This window comes from Tauraco erythrolophus, chromosome 9 (genome assembly GCF_009769465.1).
Source record: "Tauraco erythrolophus isolate bTauEry1 chromosome 9, bTauEry1.pri, whole genome shotgun sequence".
NCBI classification, from domain to species: domain Eukaryota; kingdom Metazoa; phylum Chordata; class Aves; order Musophagiformes; family Musophagidae; genus Tauraco; species Tauraco erythrolophus.
The window spans coordinates 16,503,207-16,531,006 of NC_141473.1; the positions used below are offsets into that span (position 1 = coordinate 16,503,207).

The window sequence follows — 27,800 nt, forward strand, 5'->3', positions numbered from 1 at the left end:
ACACCCTGCAGTCTCCTCACTGGCGTTTCAGTGTGGAGGTGGTGTGGCAGGACAGGGTGGAGAGCTGTCATCACCAGTCTCTTGATGTGGTCAAGTAATTTGCATTGTAGCCTCAGGCAGAAGTAGTGCAGAAAGAGATGCTTTCCCACTCTGTAGAATGAGATGCTTTCCCACTCTGTAGAATGAGAAGTGGGGCACTATTTTGTTTCTTCAGGACAGGAACTCCTGAAAGCAAATTATGGTTTGTCCTTGTACCTTGGAAACCTCAGTTACACTTAATGCTTCATGTGAATACAGGAGGAGACAGTTTTTCACATATGTCTATTGACCTGAGCGATTTCCTCTTCCATTGAGCTTAACAGGCTCCAGTTAATAACAGTGCAGGAACCTGCAGATAACCAATCTCTTAAAGTACAAAAGCAATACATGAACCCAGCACAAACCAGCACCACAGATGGGGGATTTCAGATTTAATCCATCAAAGCTCTGTCTGCTGCTGCCCCACTCCCCACAAGCTCACTCCCTAAAACCCGTATGCATGTTGTGTCTCCGCTACCCTCACACGCTGCCAGCCCAACGCTGTGTGTTCACCCCTCAGCTCCAGGGCTCCAAAATCACCTTTCTGTCACTGGGACATTTCTCCTGAAGGCTACAAAGGAGGAAAGCCTGCTGTGACGACTGCAACTTTACTCCTGTTGATACGAGCCATAAAAGAATCAGCGCTTCCTCCATCTAACTTGATCAGGAAGGAGCAGAGAAGCATCTCTAGGGAAAGATTCCTCCTCCCCTATCCCACTGTGGGCTGAGCTGAGACGGTTCCCAGAGGAGAGCAGGAGATGCTGTGCACTTTCCCCCCGCTCTACCACGGGCTCACCCGAGAGCATCAGAGATGTTTATCTGTGAAACGAGACACCGATCTCTGAGCACCAAGAGGGATGCAGTGAAGATTAATAAGCCTCCAATGTTATATAGCATTGAAATAGTACTGTCACAGATCAAAGACACTGCTCATCTCAGTGAGGCAGGCTCAGTAAGCCTAGAAAGATCACGTACAGAAAGCAAATGCAAGATACAAGAGAAAGCCTGCAGACAGGAGCTGAGGAAAGCTCATACTTGTCTAGAGAAATCAAAGTGGCCTAAGCCAGAGTCTAACATGTGTTCCTGGAGAAATGAGAGCCAGAAAGACTGCCTGGTTTCACTCAGTCTCAGTTGCGTCTTAGCACAAAAAACACATTTCATTTTAAGACACCCTCTTACCTTGGAGGTACCTGCTGCTGGGAGCGGCTTAAATCCCAGTGCAAAACCACAACCCTGCCTGATAGCTGAGATAAGGAGCACACTGGGAACTATGTGCAACTGGTGAATAGATTTGAAAAAGCCTCCGATTTACACTAGTGCCACAGGGACTGCAGAATCACGCTCCCTGCGCTCTAAGAGCTTTCCTTCTTAAAGCCATGAGGATACTGCATGGAAGTTTGATGGCAATATCACTTGCCCACACTTGCAGACAGCGTGGGAGGTCTGATCTATAGTCTTTCAAGTTGCTCATATAACTATGTCATCTGGGAGGAGGAGGCAGAGAAAGGGACTTTTTATCCAAATAACTACAGTGGTAGCAGCATTAGCATGGGAATAAAGATGCCTCATGGTGGTATTCCTACTCCCATGCTCTCCTAGAGTAGCTATCCCATCGTAAAGTACCTTTATTCTCACATGACATTGGGCAAGATGCTCTACTTACATTTCTTTAATGTAACCAAAGTGCTGTGGGAACTAGCAGTACTGGGACCTCCTCTTACACAGAGGTGTGGGGTTGAATATTCCTCCAGTCTAGGTTGGACACTGAGTACTGAGGGTCATCCACAGTACAGGCACTGCAGGAGGCCAAGTGACTCCTGGATACAGACCTCCAGGAGGACATCCTGTTCTCAGGGATCCCCCAGACACTCCATGTTTGCGAACTCAGTCCTTCACTGTCCCTCCCTAAACCAGGTCTGGATCCTTGCTCCTGCACCTTGCCTCACGACCTGGGGACTCCCTGCAGCACTGTTCAAATCCACTGTGCAGAACAAAAAGAAGTCCTCAAGCAAACCCTGGGTGATTGCATTTTGAAGGTAAGGAATGCCCTTCTGCAACAGATGTACAACCCCCTCTGCCCACCCCAAACACCAGATCCATCATGGAGAAGGGAAATATTTACACAAGTTAGTAGAGTTCCAGTTAAATATTATGCTTAGCTGTCTAGAGTCCATGTTCTCAGACTATGTCTATGAAATAAAAGATTAAACTTCATAACAATTATGAAGTTGCTCTGCTCACATTCAAAGGGAGGTTAAAGGACATTAAAATAGCTCTTTGGGTAATATTCCAGTGAAATTGCTCACTCCCCCCTGGAGAGTTAGAGCTAAAACCTTATGAACTATCCTGTAAACATACTTGGAAAGGCTAAGAGCTGAGCTGATAACCAGGTAGCACCTCTGCTCTGCAGGTTCTGTAAAAAATGTGAGCAATGCCAGAGAGCTTTTGAAGCAGTGAGGCAAGGAGGATAGGGGAGAGCAGCTTCTCTTCTCGAGGGAAGTTTGTTTAGTGGAAAGTAAGCAAGTTGTCAGGGGAAAAGCTGACAATGTTGATTCCAGCAGTTGTACTGGGAATAAACAGCCAAGTGGATTACGTTACAGAGAATGAGAAACAGCTCTGAGGATCCCATTTAAATACTGGGCTTTCAGGAATGATGTGATTCAGCCACGCTAGTGGCCCTGATACTCACAGCCCCCCAGGGCTGAGCCCTCTGACAGCTCTGATATCGCCATCCCACCTCTGTGGGGTCCTCAAGAGGTCCAGCATGGCCGACGTCCTCAGGAGAGCCAGCACTGCTGTCCCTGGCGAGGACACAGACCCGTGCTGGCTTAAAGGCAGGGGCTGGACATTGAATTAGGGACGGCAGCAGAGGGGGCGAGGTGCCCAGGACCCGCTTGCCTCTCCCAGCCCCACAGTGGGGAAGGGACACCACAGGGCTTGCCATCTCCGCCCCAGCCAGAGTGCGGGGCCCTCCCTCCCGTAAAAATCAGATGCCTCCCTGCCTTCACAGGAGAGGGACCCGGCAAGAGGAGAAAGGGATCTCGTTTGATTTATTAGTCTCTTCCTTCTTCCCATCGTCTGTGGTTCATCCAGCTGTAGTGATAAGGAGAACAGCTATGAAAGGACACTGCTGGCTGCTGGGATCCCATCCTTCTGCCCACTCACTGCCTGAAGACATCAGTCCTTTACAAGCACCATTAACTGTGTATCCAAAATGTGGCAGTCTCCTCCATCCTTTGAGATTCTGTTCCCTGGATAATACAAACAGTTGCCAGAAAAAGAGTATCCTCTCATCTCTGTCTGGGCCATTATCCCTTTATATTTGCTCTTTAATATTTACTGGGTTCACACAAAGTGCATGCTCTGGAAAGAAAAAAAAATCAGCTGCAGCTTAAAGGACTCCAAATTTAGTAATTGCTGCAGCCCCATCGACGTGAACAGTTAGCAGGGAAATTTCTCCAGCACTTCACGTGCCGTGGTATTCTGCTTAGGTCAGACTGCAAAAAACATTCTGTCCAGGGGCACCAAATCTGGAGTAGGTGCCAGCTGCAGAGGCCTTATGAGTCCACCACAAGTTCCTGATGGTCCTTTCCCTCCCAGCACCCAGTGATCTTGGTAGGAAACAGAGGCAGCCAGAGAGATGCTGATTCATAGAGAGGTGAAGCACCCGAGGGTTTTAGCACACCTGTGAGTTAGCAAGAACTAGCCCCAGCTCCTGGCTCCAGAGCCGGTCTTGCAGCCTTACCTGTTAATGTGAGGTTGCTGTATGTGTTTGAAAACTGCTCCTTTAACAAAACCAAGTGCATCTGAGCTGCCTTTTCCCTCTGTAGCTCCAACATTATGTCAGGATGCTGGGCGATCTTACAGCCTTTCTGCTTATCCAGGGCAATGTCACTGCGAACATGTCTACAGCAAAAGGGAAAGAAAAAAGGGAGATGGCCAAACCTCAGCTTTCATTTTCACCAGATGCTTTGATTAGCACCAGCCAACAAGACAGCCACACAATCATCACACAGCACGAGCAACCCAAAAAAAGGGTCATCGAACCCCTTGGATGCACCTATCCAATAAGCTCAAGTCTCCTTTTCTCCCACAGAAAGCTCAAATGACTGACTTTAATATGCTAACACAACCTACTGCCCCTTCCACCCTTCACCTGCATCATCTCTTACAATGATGATCCCTCCCTTGCGGGAGGGCACAAAAGTTTCCCAGTATTTATATTATGACCTTGTTACTGGTGTGTTTGACTCTAAATAAGAAGAAAAAACTAAATCCCATTCTGGTGACCCCTGGCTTCCATTCACCCTCGCCTGTCAAAGAGGTGATGAAGAAGGCTTGTTCTCGCCTTGTTTATCCTCACTACTGCTATCACAACTAGAGTTAGGTCAGCATGGTTTATGAATCTTTGAACGGGTCTCTCTACCTTTCTAACTCCTGACATTCAATTCAGCAGGCAGGAGGGTTATTTAATCATTTTTTTCTTTTCATATGAGCATTTTATAGGTCATATTGTGAAATAAGAACAGGATATTCCCTCTCCTATAACTACTCACCTGCTGGGGAAATGGAAAGATGGGAATAGCAGGGCAGAAGAAGAATCAAGCAAGATGTGTTCAGTCTTAATAGGAGGGGAGTGCTGTAAACTAGTCCTTGCAGGATCACTTTCCAAGTTTAATAGACTCTGTAACATGCTGAGATCCACAGGCACCATACACTCTGCCTAATTCTTACAGAACCTTAGGCGGCCAGCACTGTTAAGGAAGGATGGAAGCTGGAGATCTTCCACCACATTGCATGAGGTCACTCTTTTCATCACGAGGTTGTGCTTTGCTTGCTTTAATTCCCATCTAGCTAGAAGTTTCTGAGGGAGCTTATTGTCAGAAGAGAGTCATGTCTTGCTCCACATACACTCTCCAACTCCATTATTGTTACACACATCCAGGAATACCAAAGTTTTTTCCAATAGTCATGCTCCTGTCTTTCAAGGTGTCAAATCTTAGGTTCAAGGCTCTGATATGTCTTGGGCTGGCAGGGAATCCTCTCCAAAGGTTGGGTGGAGGACTGGAAGCCACATTATCTTCCTGTCTATAAGTGTCATCCTAGAGTCATTACACTTGCCTTGCCCAGGTTGTGCTCTGTCTCTTTACTGCATGGTTTGGGATTAACACAGCTTCTCTAAAGACTGACTAAAAAAGACTGCTCAGAACAGCAATGTCATAAAAGCACCTGTGGTGTATACTTAGGAACACAAGTTCTGCCCTCCGCCCACAGCTAGCTAGCACCCACACTCAGTAGTGGAGGAGATGGGGCAGCATCCAGCTAGAATGAAAATACGGCTCAGTATTTCCACATCCAGCACAGGGGCTTTAATGCAGAGAGATGAGATGGAGCAAGAGGAAGAAATAATGTTCCTCTGCAGATAATAAGCACTCACACCCCAACCATGTGATTCTGGCACATAACCTCTTAGGTAGACACTGAGTAAGATTTGGGCCTACCCAAACTCTACCAACTAATGAATGGTGCAATCCTGAACCCCTGTTGTGTGAGATATTTGGAGAACTGAAGATTGAGCAGCACGACGTTATCACTCTCCCACACCAGAAAGGCAATTACTACAACTACTGGTGTCACCTGGAGCCTATGAATAGTCATTCACCTTCCTCGGTGATGGATTTCCTTTTCTATAGAACTGAATGCAACAGTTGTACACTCCCCCACCTCCAAGGCAAAATGGAACAACACACATCAAGGAGGCCCTGAAGGAGAAGACTGAGAGGCAGAGAGGTTTGAAACTAGACGGTCAATGCACTGTCTCCAACTCTCTTCAAACTGCTATAATTGAGTCCAGGCTGGGTCAAAACAAGTTTGTTTCCTTGAAGGGATCGAGGGCTCCTAAAACCCAAACCAGGACCAATGTGGACTCATATGGAGGAACCATTGGCCTGGGACCAGAGACCCCGCCCCTCTGGTCAGTGGCCAGGACAGCACCTTGGAGAGTGCAAAAGGGGACGTGGCAGCAGGTCTGTGCCCCCCTCTTAACTCCATCTTCGGGGACCACAGATCACAGCAAACATACACTCGGGCAAGGTATGGCCATGTGTGCACTGTCAGCAGGGTCTGGGGACAAAGGACAGGTCCAGGGGACAAGATCCAGGAACAAGGGGCAGAAGCACTGTTTGGAGTCCTGACCTTAGGTGATGGAGCTGCTGTGATAGGAATTAGTTCAAGGAAGTCAAGCCACATTCAGATAAATCCCTGGTCTTTGCTTAGATGTTGAGGTCTGGGCGAAGGTGTCCAGGGCACAGGAATTGGGGGCACACCTTCATGGAGTTCTCAGAAAGCTGCCACTGCAGACATTCAGGAAGCAGAGGCAAGGCATGCAAGGTCCTGGCTTCTCAGATTGATGAAGGACCCAAGAAACCTGCCCAAGACCTAAAAATGGAGGTAGACCCCATACTAATTATAGCTCCAGTTCAAACAGTGGGCAGATGGTTTGAGATATGGAGCTCCTCAAAGAGCTCAGTGCCTGGTCATCCAGACCCCACCAGGCTGTACTCGCCGCAGGGGAGGAGGCGAGGGCACGCCTACACCGCTCAGCAGCACCGAGGGAAGAGGGGTGGCAGATCACAGCTGCTGGAGGCTCAGGGGAAATCTCAGCAAGAGCAACTCAGGGGAAACAGCCAGCAAAGAGCCCGCAACCCTCAGATCTTAAAGGGAGAGATAGAAAGGGAAAGACGCAAGAAGCGCAAGGAGAAGGGCACTCGAGGAGGCGCTGGGCAGGGCAGCCCCCGAGCGGGAGCTCCGGGAGAAGGACACTGCCTTCCTGAACGTAGATTTAAAAAAAAAAATACAGAAATAAGCCACCCAGCAAAACGCGAAACCAAGCAGCTCCTGCCAGAAGTGCGAAAGAAGAACTCCAGATGTGGGAGCCCCAGAGGACGCCAAATGGTTTCCAAAGACGGGAGACCACGAGCTCTGCCCCGAGCCGGGCCGGGGCCGGGGCCGGGGCCGGGGCCGGGGCGGGCCAGTACCCTGGCCAGCTCAGCCTCCCGCCGCGGCGGCACGGCCGGGCGGGCTCCCGGCGGCGCGGCGCGGCGCTCCGGGGCGGCCCGGCGGAGGCGCGGGTCCCGCCGCGGCGGCAGCCGCGGTGCCGGGTCCGGCAGGCGCCGTGCGGTATGGCGGGAGCACACCCGTGTGGCGGTCAGGTGAGCTGCGGCTGCCGGGAGGCACCGGCGCACGGAGTGGAAAGCGCGGCGGCGGGGGGCACCCGCCTGGGGGCCGACCTCGGCTCCCACCCCCGCCGGTAGCTCCTGCGGGAGCTCTGCCCTCGCCGGGCTGCCAACCCTGGGTGGGGGATGGTGCTTTCGTGTTTCCGAGTCCCTGCACGTTTCTCCGTTCCGCCTTGGAATTGGTGCATCTCTGGAGCCCACATGCCTGCCACCTACCGAGGTCATAAAATCTACCAACAGAAATTTTGAAGAACAAGTTAGAAAACACCCCTCGGGAGCAACACAAGCACAGCAATCCCATTCCAGGACAAGATTCCCACCCCAGGGCGGGCTGAGCTCTAGCAGTCCCTTTCTGCGAGCCACCTGCACCGAGAGGTTGCACTAACCCTTTCCCACCACACCAGTACCAGGCCAGAGAGGTCCCAAGCTGCGAAATCTCCAGGATGGCACACAGCACACAGAGACAGCTCCCAGGTTTCCCTGACCCACAGAGTGAGCTTCTGCACATGGGAATTTACATGGCATCAGCATGGCCTGTGTGCGAGTGCCTGTCCCATAGCTCAGGCCACGAACCTGCCTGTAGGCGATTCCCTTCCAGGAGTCATGGAGCAGACACAGGCTATTGTAGCTGATCAGTTGGAAAATGGGAGGTGGGGGGCACAGACCCGGGTTTATGTGGACAGGGCAGAGGGCTGTGGTTACGGTCAAAGGGTTGTGTGACAGAAGGGCGAAGAGAAATAATTCAGCTTTCTGTATGTGTGCGAAACCGAGCACTGCCCACAGTCATCATCACTCCAGCAAAAGCAACGGTCACCACTGCCATGGCACCAGAACAAGCTGAGTTTGCCCATCCTCTTAATGAGACTGTTTGCTTCAGTTTTCCAGTCTTAGAAAGTGAATTTAAAAGAAAAAAAAAAAAAACAAAACCTCAAACTCTTTTATATTAACCAAAACTAAATATTATTACTAAAAAATTGGAATATTAGAAAATAGTGTTAATGAAGAAGATCAATAGATGTTTCATGGGTCACCAGGAAAAACTCTTCAGAATTGCATGTTGCCAAATTTGTAAAATATTTACTTTTTAAACCAAGACATTTCAAAATGCTTTAAAAAACAGATTTCTCTGCTGAAATTATTGTAAAACACCCAGTGACTGTGAAATTGGGAACACAATTTCTATTCAGAAAGCCTGAAGATTTCTCAAGCCAGAAACTGCATCCTCATCATATCTGTCTTCAATAGGCAAATTTCTGACACATTAGTATCATTCCTTTCTTTTAACTGGGAAAAATTCCCTGACAATGAGTTCCACAAGTTATTTCCCACTATATTGAGAAAAACACTAAACATATTTGTTTGTTTCATATGCAATAATTCTGCTGGATGGTCCCTATTTCTTGTGTCATGAAAACAGACAAATAATAATTCCCAAACTGTATTGCATGCCACTGAGTTCACAGCATTTATCATATCCTCAGTCACTGTTTCCAAGCCGAAAAAAAAATGATCACTATGTATGAAAGCTGTGACTTTGATCATTTCATCACCCTATTCTACACACACATTCTTTACATTGATTGGTATGTCATCATCTAGTTTGCTTATAGCATAAGAATGCTCTCAATGAGTTTCTCCCATTCTTTTCTAATATTTCCTAACACAAGATTCACTTTTTACTTACCTAAATGTTTTGAATTTATTATGGATTGGTCTCAATACATTTTCTTTGAATGGCAACTGTTAATTTAAAATGCATAGTAGTACACGAAGTGTCACACGCATTTCCCCTGTGCATGTAACTGCATGAATCATTTTTGATTTATAAGAAGATGTAGCATAGAAAAAAAATGTGGAACTACAAAAATATGTAATTTTTTTAAAGAATTTAAGATGCTTATTATAAACAATCAAACATATAACCATTGAAATCTTCTGTCTCACCCATATACCAGCAAACAGATAACAAATCAGGATCTAATTGTTTGATTGTGCCATTTCCTGCAGTTATTAAAGCAATTTTCTTGCATGATTCTAGCAAAACAGTTTGATTTTTTAAAAAAAAATAAATGGAGATAAACAGGCAATCTTTAGAAGTATCTCCTGCATAGGCAACGTCTCCCTCGCCTTGTGTAAGGTGATTTCTAGTGTCTTTTTTTAATTTCTGAGGAAACAACTAAGCACTGAAGCTTCTTCCACAGAAATCCCTGCCAGGCAGAGCAGGTTGCAGCTCCTTCCCTGCAGTTGTGGTCCCTGGGAACTAGAGAGCAGGAGGCTGACTCGGAGCTCACACCAAGGCACGGAGCAGCCTCAGGTCTGGCAAATCCCAGAAGACTGAAGGACATCAGAGGATCTATCCATCTTTGGGATCGAGTGCTAGCAGTGTCTGAAATACTGCAGCCCTCCCAAAGAAGCTGTGTTTTAAATGCTCAGAGGGTGAAAAAAACAACTGTTTCCTCTGCAAGCTCTGAAAGGACAGATGCCTCAACTGTCGAGGGACACTTAGGCAGACAAAAAGGGGCTCTGGGTGCACAGAAACAGAAGGTGATTCCTTGAATAAGGGAAAACTTGTTTATTCGTTTTTACTGGGACAACAGGATGGTTCTTCATTCAGAAACACCTGCTGCAAAGTTTTATGAGCTGGTGGAGCCAAAGGGGCAGTCCCAGCCACAGGGCCATAACCTTCCCTTGCTCTGGCTCTGGTATTGTCACACCCCGTGATGATCAAGATCCTGCTCCCTAAATTGACAGAAAAACAGTTGCCTTTTTTTCCCCTGAATTAGATTTCTGCTGGCTTAGCAGAGGATGAGAAATGCGCCAGAGACAACACAAGGGAAGCAGCAGAAGGACACAGCACAGAGCAAAAAGAAGGCATGAGGACCAACTCTTTTGGTGGCAGAAGACCAAAAGATGAGCTTCACCACCTTCAGGATGCAGTTTTGTAGGATTTAATCTGACCGAGGCTGAGGCTGCTGCAGTCGCAGTCCCACCTCTCACTGCAGGCTTTCCTTTCCCAGCACTGTCCTCTACGCCTCTGTGGTCACACACCATTAATCAGTTCAGGCGGCTGAACTAGCTGAAGTGCAATCACCTCTTCACCATTGGTGTTTGGCCGGCTGAGTTCCCTGAAATGAGGCACCATGCAAGCTCCAGGCATAGGAGAGGGCAGGAACATGCCAGAAGGGACAGATGAGTGGGAGCAGCAGCCCTGGCTGAGGTCGGCTCCAGACCCTGTGCAACCACACACACACACACACAAAGGAATCTTCAGGTCATTTAGCATTTATTACCTTCCTTTCCACTGGATAACGAAGATCCTTGCACATAGCCCAAAATCACAGCATCCTAGAAGCCGTCTGTGCAATACAGACTGAGCAAGGGTGAAATGACGTTACCACTGCTGCACAAATCTCGAGGTTCAGATGTTGTGCCAGGTACTTGAAGGTGTCTGAAAGAATGGATCCTAAACTGAAAGGACACCCAGAAAATCTATGCCAGTATTACATAGCATAACACAAAGTTTCCCACACTATACGACCAAATCTCCTGACTAGTATGGAAGGCAGAAGAACATGTCTTTCTCCAGGTTTTTGTGGTAACTGGCCATTTTTCCAGATGCCCAGTATCCTCTCCAAAAAAGGAGAAAAAATAGAAGGAAGTAACTTACCAGCAATTAAGAGAATATTTTTGAAATGTGTTGTCCATATGCACTTCAGCTCAGAAACTTTTCTGACGCACTACCTACAGCGTGCATATGTGCCCCCCTTCCCCTCTGCCTCCCATGACCCACACAGGGCCATGCTGGCTGTGTATAGTAAACGTTCTTTGGTCTCTTATCAGTCACACAATCTCAATAGGCTGCACAAAGCCTGAGGGACAGGATGGAGAAGCTGTGCGCTTGGGCCAACACACCTTGAAGAACTCCAGTTACAAGTAACTTCTCTTTTTCTCTGGAGTTTTCCTTCATAGCACATATGCACAGAGGGAAACTCTAAGCAATGTTTATGTCACCACAGGTTGTCCAAAGCTGATTTGTGTAGCTTTGAGGTGAGAGGCAGTTGAGAACCACCCTGCAGACGAGGAGGTTCCACATTAGCTCACCAAACTCATGCTGTAGCACCAATATGGAGCTTCCAAATGGGCTCTAGCCTCAGGCACCTGCAGCATCCCTTGCTGAACCAACAGCAGGTCCCTACACCACACCTAACTCTCCAACACCAAGCTGCAGAGCACCATGCAAGTCAGGTTTTAGCAAACTCAACTTCAGAGGAGACTTTGTGGTTAGACTCCCAGCCACTATAGCCTGAGCAAACAGGTAGCCCCTGTGTGTTTGCTCCAAAAGGGAGCTACTCAAGCATGTTTTTCTATTGTCCCACTCCTCAGAGACAACTGGTCCTTGGCAACGTGTGAGGCAGCTGAAATGACAGGCCAAATTGACTGCTTGGTAGACAATCCGACAGCAAAAGGAGAAGTAAGTCTACTACATAGACTGAACATGAGATCCTTACATCTCAGTACCTGCATGGTGATCAAACACGTGCCTATGGCAAGAAAGAAACACATCTCCAGGTAACAACGTACAGCTCTTAGCACAGCTGGTGAAACAGAATGAACTCAGCACGGCACATACAGAGAAACACCATTTAAGGGAGAGAAAAGTCTCTCAGGCTGAAAATGTCACACCTCTTGATCAACAAACGTCAAAAAGTCTCTGGCACAGCCCCACCTCCTGGTACCACGGAGCTTGACATATTAAACTGATTTTCTAACAGACCTCAGGCTAGCCAATGCCATATCCAAATAGGGTGGACTCCAGGACTGACCATGCAAAGTATGGGCTGCACGGGATGACAGCCACCTGGTGTACACTATAGATGGGGGTCTTGATACAACAGATTAGTTAGACGACCTTCTAATGTTTAGCAAAGTTCAGGGGATACACATAGCCAGCTATCATCAGCAGGGACTGCACACCCTATGGCTCACCTAAACCATTCACCACAGGCAATCGCTTTTACAAGTTGGTCTGCCAGGTACAAACAAATCTACCACCAGGTGATGAAATTTCTGTGCCAGCTTTACATGCAGTGCTGAAACAAGTTGCCACATGCACCCTCTTCGTGGGCATCCCAGGCTGCCACCACAGATCACTCACCACTTTGTTACCTTTACTGCCCAGACATGACTGGCCTGGACTGGGGTGAGGCTGTTGGAGTCACAAAGGAAAGACACTGTACACACCTGGTATTACACAATATTTCCAGGTCTGTGCTTCCAGGAAGAATTTGTGCAATAATGACCCTGAAGCCTAAAGGAAACACCTTACTCCAGGATAACGAAGTACATTTTAGATACAAGTTAAAAGCGACTATTATAACCCTCAGAGAGCACCCATGCTCTTGGTGGAGGACAGGAGAGGAAAAAGATGGGCTGGTGAACCCAAAATCAGGTCTAGGTAACAGCAATTTTCAGAAGGTGGAGGTCTGCATGGCTGTAACCGTTTGAAAGAGAAACAAATATCATTTTAAATGGAGGGGAAAGAGTAAGACAAATCTCTGAGGAGGTCAGATCATCAGTAAAGTGGAGCACTACAGATAGACAAAAGACCATCAAAGGCAGCAGTGAGGAACACCTGGTCTGGAGGGCAATGGGGTGGCAGAGAAGGATTTACAGGGCAAAGATCCTTGCACAGAGATGCATTCGAACTCCAACAAGCATGGCCACAGCACAGAGCATCCAGGAAGGATGCTGCAGAGCAATCCTGTTGCTGCTGCTGCCTGTCCAAATGCCCCAGATGGTCACATTGGGGTGGCCTGTGAGCATGCATAAGAGTGCAGCTGCCTGTGACACAAACACCACCCGCATCGTTACTCACTAGTAACCACAGTTGAGAGCAAATTAAGGAACATAAGATGTGCCCTTCCCTCCCCATTCATGCACAGGGCACATGGGAACACAAGGCACACGAACACCCACGCGGGCTGCAAATAGAGTCCAGGCACTGGGGTCACAGGCCCAAAGTCTGTGTGCACCCACAGGGCAAGTGGGCAAAAAGACAAACACTCAAAACAGAAAACAACTGAGCTATCACTTGTCACGTCACTGAAAATCACTAAGGTGATGCACAAAGCTTAGAAAATCACAGATTTCTCTTTTAATCATTTTCTGACTTTTTTACCTAATTGAGCTGCCCAGCTTCTTCCCCACTCCCATGCCACTAATGGCTTAGACAAGAAATTTCAAAAGATAAACGCTGGCCATACAAAAGCCCACAGCCATGGAAACGACTCAAACCACCCCATAGAACTTGGGGAGGAGAAAGGGCACCCAGAGGAATGCTTGCTGGCTTCCCCCACGCTCAGGCACCAATTGCCATCTTTTTTCTGTGCTGTCTGTTCAGAATATAAGGTTTTTGTAGTGAGGCATCTGCTCGCACATTTGTGCGTGCCCTGATCCCAAGTAAGTCCTGGACAAGCCACAGATGACAGAAGAAAAACCAGACCGGTGCTCCGAAAGGAGAAGATGGCTGCTTGGATCCAGTACAGTGGGGCAGAGTTGCAGTGGCATCAGGATTTCATTTTGGAGAACTGGATCCCTCTAGTGAAGTGCTCAGTGCAGCTTCAGCACAAAAAGATGAGAGCTACCAGCAGCTCTAGCCCTGGAGTTTGCACAGAGATCTTAAGAACAAATACGAAAGCTTTGCTTCCAGGCAGGAAATCCCTTTTACCACACCTTTCTGATTTACACCGATGCTTGATACACACCACATGTGTCCCCTCCTTCCCTCGCCCAAATTTGCAATGGTTCTGTTCCATATTTAAGTGATGAAAAGTTAAGACCTGTGGTTACAACTTCTATGAGAAGCTTCATTTTGAAGGGCTGCTACGTTTCAACTTTATTGCCACAAGGAAAACTGAAAAAAACAAAAGCTTTCAGTCCTTCCTTAACATGAAAGCTGTTGTGAAGACATTTAATAAGTCCAAGTTCTCTCCTGCAAGTTGTTGAAATACTAAAAGCAGAAAAAATTATTCCTACAAAAGTTTTGCATGATCCCATCTACAATTTTATGCACTACGCTCAATGTCTTCTGTTCAAGGCGGCTGTGGCAGGTTTGCTCAGCATTTTCTCCTGAAGTGCATCTCAGTAGGCAGATCTTACAACAAACCCTTCGCCCGAGATTTGTTACGAGGAGAAGAAAAACAAGGAATAACATCAGGATTGCGCCGGCTAGGAAACCTAGCGAAAGACAGAGCACGCAAACTTGCCCACCTGCCTGCGTGTGGGAATAGAGGGACATTCATCTCGGTGAGATCAGATGTTAGGTGGGGGAACAAGCGGAGCGAGAGCCATCACAAAACTGGCAAATGCATCTGCTTTTTCCATTCAGGACTGTGCTGCTGACTAGATCTCTGCAAAACTTCCTCTGTTCCACAGACTTGCCCACTGGGATCTGTCTGGCATTAATTGGCCTTCAAAATCACTTATGGAAATATCTTCAGCTAATTTTTGTAAGTCATCGAGGAAGGAAAAAAAGAAAAGTATTTAAAAAAAAAAAAAAAACAAGAGAGAAAAATCAATAAATTCTTGCATGCGGACGTGGTATTCTGCTTCTTAAAATCAATGCCTTAGGACGGAGACTTGGCCCTGACTTTCTACGAAGTTTCTTTGTGTGAATTAAGGGCTGCAGAAGGTGAAAGCCTTTTGTGTAGCTGAGGACCACTGGGAAGGAGGGCAGAGCCGCGGGGAGCAGCGGAAAGCGGCGAGCCGGACAGTGCATTTCGGAAAGACCTACGATGGCAGAGCGGTCCGGAGCGGGAGCGGCCCGGCCGCGCACCGACAGTCGTGGACCGAGCGGCCCAGCCGCGACCAAGCCCGGCGGGGAGCCCCGGGGCTGCGGCGGGCGGAGAAATGCGGAACGACGCCGGAGTCCTTGGGGAAAGGCAGAGCTTCCCGACAGCCGCGGGAGAAGCGCGGAGCGGTGCGTGCACAGGCATCCCGCGGCTGCGGTGCCCGGTCCCCGCCAGCAGCCGGGGCAAAGGCCCCTCTGCGGCCGGCGCTGCCCGCTCGGGGCTTGGCAGCGAAGGGAGCCCAAGGACGCGGGAGGGCCGGGGGACACACGAAAAGCCCCGCTCCCCGGTGCCGGCCTTTTGTTCCCCGGGGCCGGCATCCGCCGGATCCACCGGCGACGGGCGGGTGGGCTCCGTCAGGCTCCCCGATTCCCCTGCTCGGGAAGGAGAAGGTACGGGGAAGGCTCCTCTACCCGCTGGCCGGCGGCAGCACTGCCCGGGCAGCGGCGGGGCCCCGCCTGGGCGCAGCGAGCGCGGGGCAGGCGGAGCGGGACCGCCTGGTGTCCGCAGCCCCCCGCTGCCGCGCCCGCCCCCCGCCCCGGCGCCGGAGCTCACCGTCCTCGTAGTTCTTGAGGTAGTAGTCGGGGCCGGGCCCGCCACGGCTCTTGGCCGGGTTCTTCACGTTGTGGAACTGCAGAAAGTCCGTCCTCTTGCCCGCGAAGCGCAGGAAGGCGGGGGCCAGGCCCCGCGCCAGGGTCACCAGCCGCCGGGAGCTGGGGAGAGGAGAGAGCGGGCTGAGGGCGCCGCGGGCCGGGCCCTCCCTGTCCCGGTACCGGCAAGGACCGGCGGCCGCGGGGCTCGGAGACCCGCCGCTGCCCTCCCCGGCCCTGCTGCCCCGCCCGACGCGGGTACCACCGCAGCGGCGCCCGGCTGCGGGGCTTTGCGCCGGCCGAGCGGCGCGGCCCGGGAGCGGGAAGCCGCCCCGCCCGCCGGTGGTGGCCCGGAGGCCAGCGGGACCCGGCTGTCTCCCCCTCCCCGGGCGCCCCCCGGACAAGTGCAGCGGCGTCGCGGAGGCAGAAGCGCTCGGCGCCCCGCGCAGCCCCGCCGCGGGCCGAGCCGCCGGGGAGGGGAAGGAAAGCGGGGAAGGGACGAAAAGCGGGAGCCGAGCCGACCCGGCTCCGCTTCGCCCGCGCCTTCCCGCCTCCTCGCCCCGCTCCTTCTCCGGAGGCGCCAGCCGCAGGGACCCTCGGAGCGGGCGTGCGGAGGAGACCCGCTCTCCCTCCCCGACTTACCCAGCAGGGAGAAGGCTTTCTGGCCATCCCAGTGCCTCCAGGCCGCGGCCGCTCCGCACCGCCGGTGGAGCCCAGCGCAGCTGCAGCGCGGCTCTGCGCCCCGCGCAGGGCTGGAAGTCCGGGGAGCGGAGGGCTCTGAAGACCTGGCAGACACCCCGCTCTCCGCCCGTCGGGACCTGGGGAAGGCTCGGCTCAGCAGGCGGCCCCGCTCCTGCTGCTGGGTTTGGCTTTTTTTTCCCTTGCGCTGCCTCGGTCCCATGTTATGCTTTTTGCAGAGGAGCGGTTGTTGGAGCGAGGGGAGCACGACATTTTTGCAGTCATAACTGATAAAGTCTCCGAAATGCTTTCTCCATTGCAAACATGTGCATCTTAATGGAAACCATGGCCTCGCTCCCTCCGTCACAACAAGCGCCGCCAGCAGCGCGGAGCCCGGCGGGGCTGGGCGGCGGGGCCGCCGGGGCGCCCCGCGGGCGGCGTGGGGAGGGCGCCGGGGGACTCCTGCCTTACCTTAAGAAATCGAGCCAGCCATCATGAATGATGGAGGGGTCCAGCTGCAGGGAGAGGAAATTCTCACTGATTATCCTGACAGGGCTCTTGGTGTTGACATCAAGGAGAATGAGAGTTCTTCCCTTCACACCTGGAGATCTCTCCACCGGCAGCGCTCTCCTGTCCCCGGCCTGAGAGGGCAGCGAGAAGGTGGCCATAAGAGCCAGCCCAGGTGCCATCAGTGCTAAGAGCCCGGAGGGGCAGGAGCTGGAACAGGGCATACCGGAGAGCAGGAAACCCCTAATTAACTCGCTGTCTGGAGGGGCTCGCTGGTGGCTAATTGTCCTTATCTAAAGTGTGGGGCGCTCTGCCTTTTTTTGCAATGTTTTGGTGCTGGTGGAGGGGAACTCACGCCCCTGACCAGCCTTTCTCGCAGCCGGTGCCAAGACTCCTTTCAGCCAGCACCGCCCCTTTAAGAGATGCAGGCTCCAGACATTTTTAACTTTTTGAAGGTAAGGGGAGGCTCCTGGTTTAACCCCCTCGGCTCGGGGCCCGCCGGCCCGCCGTAGTCCCGCCAGCACCGAGCTTTCGCTTTGCGCCGGCTCCACCGCCCACCGGCGGCCGCTTTCCGCCGCGGGAACTCCCAAGCTCCGCGAAACCGGCCCGGATCTGGGACACCGAGGCACCGGGGAGCTCGAGACCGAGGCCGAAGCGTGGCGGTCGCCCAGCACAGCCCTAGTTCGTCGTCAGCTGCAGGGACGGCCGAGGCGGTAAGGCAGCGGGGGCAGCCCGGGCTGGGGGGAAAGGGGGGCTAATCACCCCCTCAAAAAGCCCTACCCGCGGGGAGAGCTCGTCCCGAGCCGAGCCGGGACCCGCGGTGCTGGACGAAGCCCCCGGGGCTGAGCGCTGACGGCTCCGCGGAACCCGACGGGCGCAGCGGGGCCGGGGGCCGCCGGCAGCCCGGAGCCCCGGTACGGCACCCTCGACTCGTCCAGAGTCATCAGCTCGGCCTGGCCGGTGTACGAAGGCCGGTCGGGCACCGCGGTGGACCAGGGTACGGGGAATCGGGCCGCCGGCCACCCTCTCCCGCCGGCCTCGAGGCCCGGCGGTGTCCGATCCGCGGCGGGGAAAGGAGAGGGGTGGCAGCAGAAGTGTCCGGTGTGGAAACGTCCGCATCAGGAATGCAAAGGACAGCACGGTTCGATGGGACCGACGGTATCCGCCGCGCTGCGGCCAGCCTGCGACCGCTGCCTGCCCGGAGCAGGACGGCCCGGGCTCGGCGCCCTGCAGAGGTGCAAGCGGCCGCCGTTCTCGGCGCTGGGCGCAGGCTGGTGGTACCCGGCCCGGAATCGATGGGGGCTGCCGAGCATCCCGGGAGCGATGGCCCACCTCAGGGACCGTCCATCCGAACTGAGCATCCTCTCCCGACGGCAAGCGGTTCCCAGGCAAGTCCCAGGCTCCCGCATACCACCAGCCGGCGAGCTCCGGGACAGGTAACGGGTCCTACCTGGGCACCCTGCAGCCGTCGTGACTCGTCCCGGTCCCTGCTTCGCCCAGGCCAGGCGGCACGCAGGGTCTCGGTGACGCTGCCCATCCCGGCGACGGAGGGCTGACAGCGGCTGGGCTGAGCCGGGCCCGGTGCGGTCCATCGGGGCCCCGCAGCCCCGGGGATGGGGCGCCCGCAGCACCATCTGCTGGTGAGGGGCCCGGCACAGCGGGGGAGCCGGCACCCACCTGCGGACAACCCCGCGCCGGGGCCAGGAGGTGCCGGGGCTGCGAGGAGCAGTTGGGCTCCGGGATAGAGGCACAGATGCCGCCCGGAGCCGGGCCGCAAGGAGCCGCACGGAAGAGCCAGACGGGCGGCAGGAACTAGACACCGACCTCGGGGAGCCCGGCCGGGGTCGGGTACGAGCGGCGAGCTCTGGAGCGCGGCCGCTCCGGGCAGCCCAGGCCAGGGGCGCTACCAGTGCACGGGCAGCCCGCTGTCCCGGCACGGCTCCCCGCGGTGGGAACACCCTCCCGCTCCTCCCGGTGCCCGAGCGGAGCCACTGCGCTCCTCGTCCGCCCCAGCCAGGGCCCAGGAGGCAGAGGGAGCGGACCCGGTGTCTCCCACGACGGCAAGCCCCGGAGCTCGGTGCGTCCGGCGGAGCCCTGCGCAAAGTGGAGGCACTCGGGCCTGGGACCCGGCGAAGTCTGCAGGCAGCGCCGTCTCCTGTGGAAATCTCCTCTCCCCTCGTCTCTCTGCCCCACAAAACGCTCCGAGTCCATCGCCCCGGGAGAGCAACCGGCCCTGCCCCGCTGCCAGCCTCGGGTTACCCAGGTTGCGGGGGCACGGAGTCACTGTGCGATGAATAGTTGCGTGGAGGGATGTGAAACATACCTCTGGCTCTGCCAGGGGCGAGTAGGGAATGCACAAACCAGGATTTGTCGTGAAATCATCCCGCTAAGGCGGAGAGGGGAGCGGGGCTCAAAATGCGCCTCGGAAGAGGCTGCCGAGAGCAGCATGGGCTGACAAAAAGCAGCAAAGGGGGTGCCCGGAGCGGCGGGGCTTTGAGCGCTGGAAGAAGTAAGAGGATCCTGAGGAAAGGGCTGTGCAATTTCAGCTGTGCAAAGCCCTGGCATCCCGGGACAGGAAGAAGGCAATTTAAGCCTGGAAATTTGTGTTAGGCTGCAAACACTTCAGCCGCAGTGTGCAATAGCGCTTAAAACTGATCCAGGACGTGGAGCCTGCGCTTCAGAAGCTGTTCGGTTTTGAGTCACCTCCGAAAAAGGGGACACCACTTTCTGAAATATCTCGTTGTTTATAATTTATTCCCTCTTCCTCCCCCTCCTCCGCCCCCCCCCCCCCCCCCCCGTGTTATCAGAAGATGTCAGCAAGACTTCAGGGGCATTTGTTGCTCAAATCAGTGTTGTGGTTGCAGGCCAAACTTTTGTACTGTGCCTTCTGCTAAGGATGGTTTTATTTTAAAACGAAACTCTAGTGCGTTATGTAGTAAAAGACACGAAAGAAACCAATTATCCTGTTTAACTTCCTTTATATATTTTTTTCCCTTACAAACAAACGACTTTGGAGGAGAAGTGTGTTTATTCTGAAACGTTCCTCACAATTAATCTCTGCTTTGAATGCAAACTCCGGATGCAGCGAAGTCACTTATCTGCGGAGATATCACCAACAACATACAGCAGCAGGGAAAAGAGCAAAAAGTCTCCCAGCTGCCCGAGTCAGCTTCCAGATTCTGGGAAGACGGCACGAAAGGAAATATTTCACTTACCTTTCTCAGCTTTCCAGAACCACACCTGGAGCCTGCCTCAAAAAAGCAATTGCACCCCACTTTGCCCCTGGCTGCAGCAATGGCAAGTTGAATCTAAAAATAAACCGGGTTTGTTTGTTTATTTTGGTTTGTTTTATTTTTTTAATAAATTGTAGGTTTGCTATAGAAGCCCTTTAAAGGCTAAAAAGCTTTGGATACATGCGAGCGCTGGGGCAGCAGCTTCCCGGTGCGGGGAGCGCCGGGCCCGGGCAGCCGCCGCCTGAGGAGCCCCGGGAGCCGCCGCTGCCGCCCGGCGCAGCTCGGGGGCGACCCGGGAACCTGCAAGGGGGGCAAGGGGGGGGCACGGTGCACCTCCTTCACAGCAACGCATACCAGATAGGAGGTATCTCAGTTTACAGCAGCTGCGACCCTGGCTCGCGGTCCGCAGGGGCGGTGAAGCGCTGGTCCTTTCTTATATTACGGTAATTACTTTAGAAAGCCTGGCTCACATAAAAAGTATCTATAAAGATTTACTCGCGGTTTTGTAGATTTGGAAATACGTTTCTCCATTTTCCATCTACTCTAAACTTGCTGGTTTTAATCTCCAAAACAGTCATTGGGAAAGAGAACTGGGGGAGGAGAAGCATTTCTATAAAGAGTTTAACCAAAGCACATTAAATATTTTCCCAACATCACCAAATAAACAACAATCCTCCAGCTCCCTATAAACTATTTAAAGCATGTCATATCATCTCTTCTGTTCTTGCCAATGTACTTTTCTTTTAATTTATAAGCCGATTAGAGCAGGGGCCTGTCTTTTTGTGTATATTCGCAAAATGTCTGGCACTCTTTCAGTCAGTCACAGCCCACAAACACTTAAATCTGCGTTTAACTTCGTTATTATAGGTAGTAACTTCGATTTTTCCTCACTCTTGTAGAGCTACTGCCTGTGAAAGTGCTTGTTATAAATGATCTGAGCAGTCGTTGAAGGGTTTCAGCAGAGGAAACCTCTTTTGATGGCGGAGCTGATAAAAAAAAAAGAGAAGAAAAAGCACAAGAGAAATTTAAACTGAGATCTCAGGCTGTATAAATCGGCCCAAAAGAAAATGGGGAGAACCTTCTTAGGAGGAACATTTTTAGTTCGCTAGAAAATAAACTTCTGCTCATAAATGATGAAAGTTATTATCATCAGAGGATGTGCTGTACCAAACAAACCTCCATTAGGCTGGGAAGGATAAAACAGGCTAGACAGCCTTTTTTTAAAAAAAAAAATCATCATGTCTTTGATTCCCAAGATATCAACCATGTCTGTTTCTCTAGTGCTGTCAAGTAAACCTGAGTTATGGATGCTCTAAAAGAAGCCAGCAAGGAGAAAATTCAGCAAGTGAAAATTAAGAGCACTATCCATAGATACTTTACCAAAATACACTTTTTTTTCAGACTCTTAAATTTCTGCCCTGTACCATGACATGAGAATTTCTGAGAAGAAGAGCAAGACCATTGAATGTGGTAAAGCTGTGGTCATCAGAGCCTGCAATTGCACAGCAGATTCTTTTATTGAGGTTTTTGTTCTTTCTGCACTGCAGTGTCCATCATTTTCACCACAAGAGCCTTAATGTCTGCAATGTAACCTCCTAAAACCGCCAGTGCCTCAAGGTGGGTGTTGCACAGACTGAACTCCACTGCAGAAACCATTTTCTAGCACGTTTATGTATCACGTCTAATCTGAACAAGCAGGCAGAGGACAATTGCTTGATTTAATACAGTATCCATGCACTGCTCTTCAATGTAGGTGACCTGGGAAGTTCTGTAATGAGCAAATACATCTGTCTGGGCTAGAAGGACTGGCTGGCTAGGGAGCTCAGCGACAGCGGGAGGAAAGCAAGCCTACTGAGAGTGCTTCCTCTCTCCATATGTGCAAAAAGCAAAGCACCGGTCAAAACCAACTGCCTGGTCAGGAAAAGCACACTTGGCAATGCTGTCTTTGCATTTTTGCCAGCATGAAAGAAACACAAACGGTATCTCCAAATCTAGTCATAGGAAAATAAAGGACGGTGGTGCCAGGCTTTCCTTTGAGAGTCAATCTGTACTCACTAGCTGCCTAATTAAGAAATATATAAAAATAAGGGACAGGGACAAAAGGCAGCACCAATCCCACAAAGGCTGCGAGTGTAGGCTCTTCCTAGCTGGCACACCATGGAAAGACACATGAGAAACAGGGGGAGGATGAACTTGAGTTTTAGGCAGCTGCTGATCAATGATTTTTTTTTTTTTTTCTTTTTGTAACTTAATTCCCAGCTCTGTGAGCAGTTAGCTACCAGGTACTTTCTAGAATAAACTGAATTTATTCTTTTCCTTAATCTGCCTGATTTGATGTGTGGTCTCAGAAATATGCTGACAAGTCCAGGGTACCCTACTCCTGCAGATCTGTCTATGGAGAGAACTAGTGAGCTCCCAAAATATCCATCTCCCAACAGGTGTTTTGAGGTTCTTGAAAAACTGAGATACACAATTTCCATAAAGCTGTGAGAATGGCTCTGGAGGCTGCTCAAACCAGGTGCTGCCTCAGCAGAGAGAAATCGCCTTCGCCCAGTGCCTCTTCAGCAAGCAGAAAACCCCCCAACTAATGACTGAGAATACCTTTGTGTATAACAATGCCCTTTGACAGGGAACACTCTTCAGATCCATGAACTTCTCTATACTCATCAATGGCTGGGTCTGATTTAGCTTTTCTCTTTCGTATCTTGAGTAGAAGCAAATGTGGCAGCAATTTGTCATAGTCAGAGAGATATAGAGGACAAACACAACAGTGAGACCTGAAGGTCTGTAGCACTCCAAAGACCACAATAGCCTCAGAAACATTTTCCTCAAACCGAGCCCAGCCTTGAGGAGCTGAGATATCTTCATTTCACATCATCACATAACACGCCAATTTTACAAGCCTGAGAATGAACGTGAGCAAGGATTTGTCCCACCATCTGCGAGGAGATGATAGAAGTGAAGGAAGAGGGAATACAGGGGGGATGGTAAAAGTTCACAGAGACCTTCTATTTTTCTGGAGGGATGCTTCACATTCCAGCAGCAAAAATGAAGGAAGCTGACATGAGGAGTAGATCAGAGAGGGGAAATAGGAAGATGGATGAAGTGCAAGGCTGGAGGAGCAAATGAGTCAATTATGAAAAAGAGGAAGAGGCTGTGCGCAGAGACCAACGAGGAGATGGAGCTCAGGGGAAGAAACAGCAGCCAAAATGCTCTCAAGTCAGAGATGCTGCTGGAGTGACAGAGGCAGAAAAAAACTAGAATTTGTCAGGTAATGATAAAATTGTAAACTTCTGTCCCCTGTATCTATTTGATTATGGCACTTCTGTCAGCAGCTCTATCAGGACAACTGAGCATGGCCGTGCTATAGACAGAGACAGGAGAAATCAGCTGTGTCAAAGCTGCAAACTGTTGGTTTGCATAGAGAAATTAAAAGCAAACTATGAAATTCATGTCTAGAGAGCAAGAGGAGGAACCACTGAAAACTATGGGTCATGCCTGAGAACCAGACAAGTAGATGAAGGGGAAATGAAGTGAAATGCCAGCAATGCAGAAGCAGTGGATGCTCAGGATGAACCAGAAGATGAGGAGGATCAGAAGTGAGCACCACCAAATGAGGGGGAAAGGCCAGCAGTACCTCACTGAGCTGGACTAATGGAGGGAGCAGGAGATGGGCTGATGCTGGGTAGATCTTAAACCAATACTCTGCTTCCATTGCCCAGCAGAAGCTCTCAAATAAATCCAGAAAAAGCAAACCTTTTTCTGCACAAATTCCAGTAACAACAGTTAAGTTCCTCATCAGCTGCTCTTTAAGGCAGTGGTGGAGCAATGAAGGTCTGCAAGCATGACTTGTAAGGTCGAAAGTACAGAATCTGGAGAATCTCTTTGTGATTCTCTAATCAGGCAAAGACACCATCTGCCTGCAGCTGCACACTAATATAAACCCCGACTCTCCTATTGATAATGAACAAGCAAATAGTTCCTTCCCCTGTCTTAGGAGTAATGGGGCAGGAGAAGAGGTGAGGGGGAAGGCGCAGGGTCCCTAGCCCAGGCACAGTAGCGTATCGCCCAGAAACAACTGCAAGGAAAGAGCATGTACTCATAGCGCAGACATCTCCTTTGTCCTTTCTACCACAGTCTGGGTGTTGCCATGTTTCTTCTCCCTCCACAGTTTCCCTTCTGTTAGCCCTCTAATAACAGCAACATGGAGAAAGCTAAAAATAAAGTTATATAAGCAACATAATAGGCATGCAATTGCATGTCTATTTTCTTTGAAAAAACGATGCTTTATTTCCTGTACAATGGAAACTACAGTTTGATGTTACAACTATTGGGTTTTGACTGAATGCAGAAATTTGACTTAAACAATGACATTTCCCCTTGTATTTACTATTACCATATGTCACTGATTATATATTTAAGTTGCAGAAATGAATTAAATTTCATGGCTTCCTCAAGTTAGATTCTCTTAGAGTGGACTGTCTTTTGTTATTAACCAAAATGCTTGGAAAACAGTTTAAATCAAACCAGCAGACTTTTGGTATCATTTCAGGAGAAAATTGGTTATCACAAACCAAGCACTTAACACGTCATCATCCAGAAGGCTGGGTAAAGCTTTGCAAACCTGCAGCAACCACAGCCAGGACAGAGAAAAGGGGTTAATTGAACACCACAGACGGAAAAAAAAAAAAAAAAAAAAAAAAAGACAGAGTGCACTGTTTGGAGCTCCCTTGCCTGGGGTCTTATTCCTTCTGCCTCAGAAGTTATCATATATCCCACATCTCAGTGCTTATTTCACTTACTTGGGGAAAGTATCTTCTCTCAGCTGGCTACAGAGTATTAGTGACAATCATGTTGCACACATGTTCCAGGAGAAGCCAGCTTTGTGCTAGCTAGGTTTCTTCCCACTTTCTGAGGGGAAAAAAAAATACCCAGATTTTCCCGTTTCCCATCAGGATTTGGATTGTTAACATTTCTATCCCCATTAGCAGTCTCCCTGCAGTTCCTGGCCCTTTTCTAGAGGACCAGCAGACCGCAGACACCCTGTGCTCCCATCAACTGTGAAGGAAACGAACTACAACCTGCAGCCTCTGGGACTCTGATTTCAGACCTTGAAGTCAAGGTGATGTGAAGGGACTTAACAAAACTCTCTGTGTCCACGCTTCCCTCCTGCTCCAGGTCCTGCCTGGACCTGCACAGTCAGAGCTGGAAGAGGACAGCCATGATCAGAGATGTCACCACTGGTGGGGGAAGTGGACATGGCAAGCTGCGACACAGAAGCTATGGAGGGAGCTCAGTGGCAGCAGACACGGTGAAAAGCAGAACCTGAGCAGTCCTGGTGAACGGGAAGCAGGTTATTATTCCTAACTGGAGAGCAATGTCGTAAGGGGAGAGCAGGTAAAAAAAGGAGACAAGGTGTAAAGTATAAGAAGAAGCCAAGGCCAGCTGTGCTGTGCTTGCTGAAGGACTCACCAAGCAGGATACAGCCAGGACAGGCCTCAGTGAGAGCCTTGAAAATTCATGTCATACTTTGCCAAAGACTCAATCAATTGAGCATGTGCTACAGCTCAGTTTGTTTTGTCTTATTTGGAGCTTTGGAAGATATTTCCTATCTTGAATCACTGAACATGCTCCAGCCACACACCTGCAACTTCTGGAGTGCATCCTCTCAGCGAGAGGCTGGCTAGCACGTCGTCACTTACACAGGGCAAATCCTACTGAAAGCACATCAGACCACAGCTTTCGCACCAGTTTACTTTTACATGCAGCACGTGTAAGCTAACTTCTGGCAAGAACACAACTATGTCCTGGTCAAGATGGAGCTCATCGCAACAGATGGCGTTTGATACTGCAGGACCAGGGCAGCTCCACCCCAAACTCAGCGTTATTACTCTTCTGTGTCTTTATACCCACTGGCCACATCTTTTTGGGAGCGGAGCTATTGTCACTAAGGCTTTGCAGTCTCCTTGAGACTATACACCACACTCAACCTACAGGTCACTGCCTAGTCCTAAAATCCAGGTTATTTGGCTCCTGTTGAGGCATCTCATTGCACGAAGCAGGATCCTGATGTAACTGTCATATTGTACATCAATATAACATGAGGTTAACAATACTCCGAACCAGCTGTTACAGAGAGCGGCTCCAGCGAAGGAGGAAACTTTCTCTCCAAGCACACAGTAGCTCTGCCAGCATGCACGCAAGCAGCACTGGCAGTTAGCAACCTAACAAGCAACATCTGGTGCCCATTTTGGGGCAAAGAATGGGAAAACTAGCAAACAGCAGCCTCCAGTGCCACCTCTTCAACCCTGAGAGTTTTATCCTAAAGGGAAAAGCATTCAGAAGAGAAAACCCAGCATCGAAATGAATGTTGCCACAACTCCGGAAGATAGAAGATGTGACAAACTGTCTCTACAGCTTTATAGTTACTGGTCGAGATTTTTTTTTTTTTCCAGAGGTTTGTTTTGCCAATAAAAGTACGGAGAGCGATTGCCACCTTGTGGTTCATCCTCCTGCAGTGCCATGTGGTTTTTTTTAATCATACTACCCCAGATCAGTGTTTCCCAAACTGCTGCCCGAGTATTTATGATGACACGGGTCCTACGGACAAGAATACTTTTCAAGTACATACTTAGCTAATAAAGCAAGCCTGTAATTCACAGACTTCAGTTCTGAGAAATGTATCACCAGAAAATCTTTCAGGAATCTAATCTGTGAGTTTAGATTCTCAGCGTCAAGAAATCCATGAGCAATTCAGGACTGATGACAGCCTGCAGTTTCAAAAATTTGGGATAGTCTCAGAAAGTATTTCCCACAGGGCCCTAATAAGGAAGGAGCAGCCATGTGCTTGTCCCCACCACCTGCAGACAGAAAGGCAGGAGCCGACTGAGCTTGTCCCTGGTCACTCTGGGTAATGTTTAGGACAGTTTGTGAGATCTGTTCCTCAGGTTGGCGTAAGGTCTGGAAAAGGAGGTTACCAGTTGACTCTTCTGTAAATCATGCCCAGGTAGAGCACCAGGCAGTATTTCCCCTATGAAACAGCACATGGCCCCTAGTGAAATCCCAGGAAATTAATCAACCTTGGAAAAAAATGAGCTGCCTCTCCCAGAGAGGGAGAAGAGTCTCTGCTAACAGACCGAGGAGTGCAGGTCTCCCTGGTAGCTTTTCATGCCTATCTGCCTGCTGACACACTGACACAGAAAGTGGCCCATTTTCGTGGGCACAATGATGAGTGAATAATCAGAATTTTGGAGGAACTTCCTTTTCCTCCACGACATTTTCTGATTAGCTTCCTGCTTTCCCATCAGCGAGCCTGTTACAGCTGTAAGCAACTTATTCTTTCCCAGTTCCCCAGCCTCGTTTTAAAGCTGTCCTCCTGGCTGTTGGTCCAGGGAAAACCCAAAAGTTTCAACCATCCCTAAGCGCCTTCTTCGGCACATACTTCTGAAGCTGACAAACCCCGGTGGTGTATCATATTCTCCATCAGGTCTAGACACAAGAATAAACGTTAGTTACAGCGTGGTGCATTTGTTTCCTAGCAAGACCGCAAAACTAACGACTATCCATCCCTCATTTAAAAAACAAAACAAAACAAAACAACAAGATCCCACGGAAGAAAATAGCTGAATTTGA

At 50.4% G+C, this 27,800-nt stretch overlaps 1 protein-coding gene across 1 annotated transcript in view; it reads right to left on the reverse strand.

Moving 5' to 3' along the window:
* Positions 1 to 17,159, reverse strand: part of HPSE2 (heparanase 2 (inactive)) — a 112,967-nt gene extending 95,808 nt beyond the window's left edge. The window contains exons 1-4 of the mRNA XM_086616380.1: positions 16,900 to 17,159; positions 15,716 to 15,873; positions 10,886 to 10,889; positions 3,824 to 3,984 (exon numbers count right to left, since the gene is read on the reverse strand). Coding sequence (XP_086472506.1) covers positions 3,824 to 3,984; positions 10,886 to 10,889; positions 15,716 to 15,873; positions 16,900 to 17,159 — 583 coding nt within the window. The remainder of the gene's footprint in view (positions 1 to 3,823; positions 3,985 to 10,885; positions 10,890 to 15,715; positions 15,874 to 16,899) is intronic.
* Positions 17,160 to 27,800: the final 10,641 nt, after the last annotated feature.